Source organism: Otolemur garnettii, unplaced genomic scaffold (genome assembly GCF_000181295.1).
Source record: "Otolemur garnettii isolate 467f Iridium unplaced genomic scaffold, OtoGar3 scaffold00007, whole genome shotgun sequence".
Taxonomy (NCBI): Eukaryota; Metazoa; Chordata; class Mammalia; order Primates; family Galagidae; genus Otolemur; species Otolemur garnettii.
The window spans coordinates 3,968,696-3,977,494 of NW_003852402.1; the positions used below are offsets into that span (position 1 = coordinate 3,968,696).

The window sequence follows — 8,799 nt, forward strand, 5'->3', positions numbered from 1 at the left end:
ATGCCATGGCACTCTACCCAGGGGGACAGCTTGAGGCTCCTGTCTCAAAAAAAAAAAAAAAAAAAAAAGAACAATGGCATATTTGGGAAAATATTTGCAACTCATAGTAAAGAACAAGTTTTCCTATAATTAGTAAGCAAAAGAACAAATAATACAGTGGAAAAATGGACAAAAATTATGACAAACTTTTTTTATGAAAGGAAATGCAATAGTTCTTAAACATGAAAACTCAATCTCTCTCTTGTAATATGGGAAATGCCTATTAATACTACCTTGTGGTATTATTTTCCCTTGCCAGATTGACCAACATCAAAAAGTTTGATCACACTTTATGGGGAAAGAGACCATTCCATTCACTGCTGTGACTATGATGGGCAGTTTATGAGTTGTACCTTTTTTAGAAACAGCATACATGCATAAATAAACTTACATTTGTATGATGTGTATATAAGTTTTATTCACTGAACCATTGTGTATTACAGCAAAAATTGGAACATACTCAGTTAAAAAATAATATAACATAGAGTTTCTGCATGGCAAAAACTACCATAAGAAAAATACAGTGTGTTATAATTTGTGTAAAAAATAAGGACAGAAGAGATGCATACATGTATTTGTATGTGCAAGAATATTTCTGAGATAATGCACAAGAAATTAATAGCACTGATTGCTTCTGAGAAGGGTAACTGGAGGGAGGGAGACAGGAATGCCAGGGAAATTTTTCACTCTATACTCTTTTGTACCTTTTGAATTTTGAACCATGTGAATATCTTACATATTCAGAAATAAAAGAAAATATTAAAGTATTTTTATACCATTGAAAGGCAACAGAAAATATTTACAGTCTGCATAACACAAAAACTACAGGAGAATCTACCAATTTATAACTTTGAAACTATTTATTAGAACAGTTGAGGTTGATTCGGGTGAGCAATTGGTTATCTGCAACCCTTATATGTGGGTTGTTTTTTTTTTTTTAGAGACAGTCTGACTTTGTCACCCTTGGTAGAGTACTGTGGCATCACATCTCACAGCAACCTCCAGCTCTTGGGCTTAGGCAATTCTCTTGCCTAAGCCTCCCCAGTAGCTGGGACCACAGGTGCCCATCACCATGCCTGGCTAAGCAGAACAGGTTTTTAATGATAAAGAATTTATTATTTTTGCAGGTTTATCCTTCTGGAACTTTTATTTACTACTATTAAAAAATTTCTCCAACTCTTTATTTATTTATTTATTTTTGAGACAGAGTCTCACTTTATTACCCTTAGTAGAGTGCTATGGCGTTATAGCTCACAGCAACCTCAAACTCTTGGGCCCCTCCCGAATAGCTGGGACTGTAGGTGCCCACCAGAATACCTGTCTATTTTTAGACATGGGATCTTGCTCTTGCTCAAGCTAATCTCAAACCTGTGAGCTCAGGCAATCCACCCACCTCAGCCTCCCAGAGTGCTTGGATTATAGGTGTGAGCCACCGTGCCCAGCCCAACTTTTTTTGGACAGTCTCACTTTGTCATCCAGGCTAAAGTGCTATGGTGTCATAGCTCACAGCAACCTCAAATTCTTGGGCTTGAGAGTTTCTCTTGCCTCAGCCTCCCTGAGTAGCTGGGATACAGGCACTTGCCACAATACTCGGCTAATTTTTCTATTATTAGTAGAGATGGGGTCTCACTCTTTCCCAGGCTGGTCTCAAACTCCTGAGTTCAGGCAATCCACCTGCCTTGGCCTCTGAGAATGTTGGGATTGCAGGAATGAGCCACCATGACTGCCCTTAGCCCAGAGTTTTTGATATCGTTTTCCCTCTTTTCTCCAAACTAGCCCTCATGAATTTTTCCTTTTGTATTATATTTGTTTTGTATGCATCAGAAAAAAAACATTTTTTATGTTCATGTTAATACATGTTCACTTTAAGGGTGGTACCTGTGGCTCAGTGGGTGGGGTACCAGCCCCATATACCAAGGGTAGTGGGTTCGAACCCAGCCCCTGCCAAACTGCAACAGCAAAAAAATTAGCCAGACATTGTGGCAAGCACCTGTCGTCCTAGCTACTCGAGAGGCTAAGGCAAGAGAATCGCCTAAACCTAGGAGTTGGAGGTTGCAGTAAGCTGTGACGCCACGGCACTCTACCAAGGGTGCTAAAGTGAGAGTCTGTCTCTTAAAAAAAAAAAAAGATACATGTTCACTTTAAAAAATTTTGGAAAATAGAAGCCCAAAAAGAAAATCAAAACTATTCCAACTTGGCTGAGTGTGGTGGTGCACACCTGTAATCCTAGCTTCCTAGAAGGTTCCCTTGAGCTAAGGAGTTCCACCTGCCTTAGCAAGAGAGAGACCCTCTCTCTACTAAAAATAGAAAATTTAGCCAGGTGTTAGGAGGGTGTTAGGACCCTCCTTGAGGGTCTGAGACAGGAAGATAGCTTGAACCCAGGAGTCTGAGGTTGCTGTGAGGGAGGCTGACAACACAGTATGCCACACTAGGGGCAGCAGAGTGAGACTCTCAAAACCAAACTTAACTCATCCCCTAAAATAGAGTTGTCAAGTAAAGCATTTGGACATACTTACGCAAAAAAATTTTGGTGTTCATCTGAAATTTACAATTAATGGGGCATCCTGTATTTTTATTTGTCAAATTTGACAACTATACTCCAGAAGAACTACAGTGAATATTACGGTATCTATTATATATTTTGTAATCAACTATATCATTCAACCTTTTAAGTATTGTTTTTATATGCATAATTGGGTCTTTACTGTGAGTTCAGATATATATTTAAATTTTCTCCACTTTCTTCAGTGGTTTCACTTTTTATATTTTAATCTGTCTGAAATTTTTATGTATATTATTAGATGTAGGTATTGACTTTTTCCCCAAATGATGAATTACTTGTCTCAGTGTTATATATTGAATAATTTATTATTTCCTTATTTAGTTAAGTGATTAATCATGTAATAGTCTAAAAAAATTTTTTTTGGCAGTTTTTGGCCAGGGTTGGGTTTGAACCCACCACCTCCGGTATATGGGTCCGGTGCTCTACTCCTTGAGCCACAGGTGCTGCCCGATAGTGTAAATTTTTAATTACACCCTTTTCACCTAGCACAATTTCCTATCTCTAATTCCCTTAGTATATCTCTTTATTTTTTATACGTAATGTTTATTATAATTTTTATTATAATCTATAGAATTAAATTTCTTTAGAATATAGCCAAGGTACACATTGTAAGTAAGTAAAACACTAGCCCACAAGCACTATAAAGTCAATGTGTATAAAACTAAATTCATATTCTTTTTTCTAAATCTTGATCTCTCACCTGTATTCTTCAACTCAATTCTTAGTATCACCCTTCCGGCCACATGAAATTCTATTGTTTTCCCAAGGATTCTTTACTGACTTCTACATCCAAACAATACAGAGGTTTTCCTGATAACATATCCTAAATATTTCTCAAATCATTCTTCCTTTTCTTTCTTCTTTATTCCTTATTGGCTAAATTCATACTATCATCTTGTCTTTGTTTGTACCAATTTGTTTTCAAATAATTGCCATAATGGTTTATCTTAAGTTCCACTCTTAAAAATTGTTGACTTCTGGCCAGGCACCGTGTCTTGTGCCTGTAATCCTAGCATTCTGGAAAGCAGAGGCAGGTGGATTGCCTGAGCTCAGGGGTTTGAGGCCAGCCTAAGTCAGAGTGAGACCCCATCTCTAAAAATAGCTAGGTGATATGGCAGATGCCTGAGAAGCACTTGAGCCCAAGAGTTTGAGGTTGCTGTGAACTATGATGCCACTGCACTCTATCATGGGTGACAAAGTGAGACTCTGTCTCAAAAAAAAAAAAAAAAGAATTGTTGACTTCTGTTTGGTGTCAGAATATTCTGTACCAATCCTGTTCAACCCTCTCTATAAGTTTACCAGTCTTCAGTAGGGTTCCATCCACATTCTTTCTTTGATGGCTTATGGAGAGCCCCATTATCTGGCCTCATCTCAGTTAGTCATTAACTCTTCAAGAAATTCTAAACACTTCTATGCTCCTCCTTTCCCCTTCCTATCCCTATGACACATGCACACTCACACAATCTGTTTTAGGTATTGGCATTAAAAATATTTTCATTGGGCTCGGCGCCTGTGGCTCAACCGGCTAAGGCGCCAGCCACATACACCTAAGGTGGCGGGTTCGAATCCCCAGCCCGGACCCGCCAAACAACAATGATGGCTGCAACCAAAAAATGGCCAGGCGTTGTGGCGGGCGCCTGTAGTCCCAGCTACTTGGGAGGCTGAGGCAGGAGACTCGCTTGAGCCCAGGAGTTGGAGGTTGCTGTGAGTGTGATGCCACGGCACTCTACCCAGGGGGATAGCTTGAGGCTCTGTCTCAAAAAAAAAAAAAAAAATATTTTCATTGGCATTCTGTCACTGCCCTTTTCCTGGCTCTTCCTACCTTTCTGTGTCAAAGACTATAAATGCCTACTTAATATCCTTCTCCTCTTCTTAGTAACAGAACCTTGATTTTATTATGACAGCCTAGGAGTGGCCATTGGATGTAAATGACAGTCACTGATGGGCCTGTTAGGAAAGTTTCTTAATAGGGTCTTTTACTCTTTTCCCTTTTCTTTCTTGAAATACAGATGGAATGGCTGAAGCATTGAATTCATCTGGAATGGACTGTAACAGTGACTTTGAAGGTTGCCATATGAGAGGGACTGACACATATATACACATATCACTAGTGATACACAGTGTAGATATAAAGTAAGCTTTATTGAGAATAACTTAGAAGTAGTGGAGTTATTTCTCAGTTTTTATTCTATAGAGAGGTATGCTTTGGCCAGACAAAAGCAGCATGAGATGAAAATATTCTGAGAGAGAGATCCTGCCTCCATACCACTTTAGATGTTTTATTTGTTTGTCTTTTTTTTTTTTTTTAAAGACAGAGTCTAATTATGTCGCCCTCGGTAGAGTGCCATGGCGTCACAGCTCACAGCAACCTCAAACTCCTGGGCTTAAATGATTCTCTTGCCTCAGCCTGCAGACTACTGATATTAAATATTGCATTTCTGTCTTAGTTTTGGGTTCTCAATAATTGAGTATGTTTGGAACTAGTGTGCAACTTACTTTGAACCTTTGTGATTGCTGCTAATTTGTTGCCTAGAAGTGCTCTGAGCCTTAGTAAAATGCATTTTGTATTTGGGGTTTGTTTATTGGTTGATGTCCCTTCATAAACTAGGTATTTTATTAGTAAAGTTCAGTAAGTGTTTTAATTTATGAATTATCAGCAGTAACAATTGCCACATTATGTTCTGAATTTTATCTTTCTGTATATCTACGGGAAAATATTTTTAATTTTACAGACAGTAGCTCTTGATGGAACATTATTTTTAAAATCTGGGGTGATCTCTGGAGGATCAAGTGACTTAAAATACAAGGCTAGATGCTGGGATGAGAAAGAGTTAAAGAATCTAAGAGACAGAAGAAGCCAGCTAATCCAAGAGCTAAAGGTAAATTCATGGCGTGAAAGTTATAAATACTAAGTAGAATAATTTTGGAGGGGTTTGGTAATGAAAGTGCCATGCCTGGGCAGTGCCTGTGGCTCAAAGGAGTAGGGCGCTGGCCCCATATGCCAGAGGTGGTGGGTTCAAACCCAGATCTGGCCAAAAAAAGAAAAAAAAAAGAGGTGCCATGCCTATAGTTGAAACAATTCAAATAATGGAGAATGGAATAAAGTTTAACAAGAAAAATTATTTTCTTATCCTTCTTATGTATCAGTGGTATTTGCTAAACAGAATTTGATACACAGCCTCCAGACTATTTAGTCTCCTACTAAAGGACATTTTGTTTTTTGCTGTTACAAATGGTACAGCATTCAACATTCTTTAGAAAAGGAGAATAACATAGTACCTAAGAGTATAAATTCTATTGCCAAGCTGCCTGGGTTTAACTTCTGGCTGTGTCATTTACTAGTGGTATGATCTTGACAAATTACCTAACCCCTTTACTTTCCTCATCTGTAAAATGGGAACAGTAAGGGTACTTTCCTTTTAAAGTTGTAAGGATTAAATGAAATAATACAGATAAAATACTTAAATCAATTTCTGGCATATAAATAACTATATAAATGTTTGTTATTATTACATATTTGTTATAAACATATCTCTAAGATAAATTCTAATAAGTGGAATTTCTGCATCTAATAATAATGTGTATTTAAAATGTTGAAAGATACTGTTAAATTCTCATCAAAAGAAAACCTGTAATAGAGTCTGTGTGTCCTTAGATTTTAACACTGGATATTAACACACATATACCAATTAGCCAATATATTAATCTTTGCCATTCTAATTGGTAAAAAAGTATAACTCAATTGTTTGATATGTATTTCTTAAGTTAACTAAGGTTGAGCATTTCTTCATGTATTTATTGGTTCTTTGCAATTTTTTCTTCTGTAAACTAATTTTCTGCACATATTCTTCTAATAGGTTGTTTATTTTGTTACCTATTTTGAGTTATTTATGTGAGTAAATTAGTTGCTGAATTTTATCAAATGCCTTTTATATACAGTCATCTGACTTTTCTCCTGCCATTAACTCATTAATTAACAGATTATGTTGATCAATTAATTGAAGCGCCCATGCATTTGTGAAACAAATTTTTTCCAGTCAGATGTATTTTCTTACTGCATTGCTGAATTTTCTATATATTAAGACATTTTATTTAGAAATTATGCATTTATACTCATAAGGGGTATTAAAGTTGTACTGACATTTGTGTAGTTAATGTGTAGCCCAAGACAACTCTTTCTCCCAATGTGTGACAGGAAAAAAAGGTTATATACCCCTGATTTAACCCATGCTCCATCATACAGAAAGAAACTTTTCTGTTCATTTTATAAAGGATTATTCAATTGGAAAAATAATCTTCTAATTTTTACAAATGAAGATTTCCTGGGACTAGTCAAAAAAAAGTGACAAAAAAGAAGTAAGATTTTTCCCTGCCAGCATGAAGAATACTCTGAAAAGTCATTATAGTCAAGTTGATATAGTATTGGTATGGGAATGGATAAATTAGTGAAATAATAGGAATTCTAGAAATAGAGCCCAGTGTATTTGACATTTAGTATTCAACAAAGATAATACAGTTCACTGGGAAAATGACAGATTTCTTTAATAAGTGGTATTGGCACATGTGCAGAAATTAATTTTGTACCCCCTCATTTGACTTAGGTTAAAATAAATCCCATATGTAGTGGTGCCTGTGGCTCAAAAGAGTAGGGCACCGGCCCCATATGCCAGAGGTGGTAGGTTCAAATCCAGCCCCAGCCCACCCAAAAAAATGCCAAAAAAAATAAATCCCATATGGATGAGGAACTTAAATATACTGTAAAATAATTCTTAAATGAAGATAAAAGCCATTGTATACATTCTTAAAAGAAGTTTTAAAAGAGGACAATAGGTTCTGTACTAAAGAATTCTTTTACAAGTTGACATGAAAAAGACATCAACTAAGCAAAGGATGGGATCAGATAGTTTACTAAAAGAAAACGTTGATATGGCTAGTAAACATGAGGAAATGCTTGATATAGAATATAGTACTTGGGGTAATACATATTAAGATTACTTTATGCCTATCAGTAAGACTTGGAAAATAAATATATGTAATGCTTACTGCTGGTGGAGATATAAGGGAAAGAATATTTGTACATTATTTATAGAAATGGGAATTGTTACAACTTTTGGGAAACAATCTATATCAGTTATTAAAATAAAAATATGAGTACTTTTGACCCATCTGGAGAATCTGTTGCATGCAAATAAAAAAAAACACTAGAAATTGGGAGAATGCATGCAGGTATGTTGTAGCATTGTTTATGGTAGCAAACACCTGAAAACAACACCATTATTAAGAGAATAGTTGATTAATTTTGATAAGTCAGACTCTGGAATACTATGCAGCCATTAAAAGGATAAATTTAGAGCTTTATTGATTGACTTCTATAGGTGACCAAATGAGAATAGCAAGATGCAGAAAAGCATATTCCATATGATTTAAATTTGCATAAAAACCCTGATAAAGTCAACAAGCATAAAGGAATATACATTAAGTTGGGCAATTAAGTTCACAAACTCATCTGCATTATTGAATATCAGTGCAGTCACCAGATGGCCAAGGGCAGTATATTGAAGGTGACGCTAGTGATATTCAGCAGTGATGTACGTAGCACTTTTTCTAGGATGAGTTCAGGAACTCATTCAATGAAAGCTCCATTGGCCAATCCAGGAAAGGAGTTCCACTATTGCTTTGAAGAGTGGACTAGGTGCTGATGATGGTATATAGCTTCCCAAAGGGAGTGGAGTATCTTGGCGGTAGCCATAGTGATATTCAGCAGTGAGGCATGTAGCACCTTTTCTGGGGTGAGTTCACAAGCTCAATTATCTGACCTCATATACACATATGTTTGTGTGTCATATGGACTTAAAGTGAGAATACAGAAGAACATAAACTAGGGAGTTAATTTAGTTAAGTAATAAGGTATGCAAAGGAAGAAGGGAATGGAGGAGGCAAGCAAAAACACAAGAATGTAATGAAAGCAAGGCAATGTGTATCACAATCCCATTCATGCTGACAATGCACAGCAGGTGGAACACACCCTCCTCATTCCTCATTTTTCCTGCCTAATTCTTTTCTGTTAGGCAGTGTGTTTTTTGTTTTTTGGGGTTTTTTTTGAGACAGAGCCTCAAGCTGTCCCCCTGGGTAGAGTGCTGTGGCATCACAGCTCACAGCAACCTCCAGCTCCTGGGCTCAAGTGAGTGTCCTGCCTC

At 36.8% G+C, this 8,799-nt stretch overlaps 1 protein-coding gene across 1 annotated transcript in view; it reads left to right on the forward strand.

Annotated features, from left to right (window-relative positions):
* The window catches only part of SMC1B (structural maintenance of chromosomes 1B), a 78,870-nt gene that overhangs the window by 32,460 nt on the left and 37,611 nt on the right, over positions 1-8,799 (forward strand). Inside the window, exon 12 of the mRNA XM_012814112.1 lies at positions 5,335-5,481. Within this exon, the coding sequence (XP_012669566.1) occupies positions 5,335-5,481 (147 nt within the window). The remainder of the gene's footprint in view (positions 1-5,334; positions 5,482-8,799) is intronic.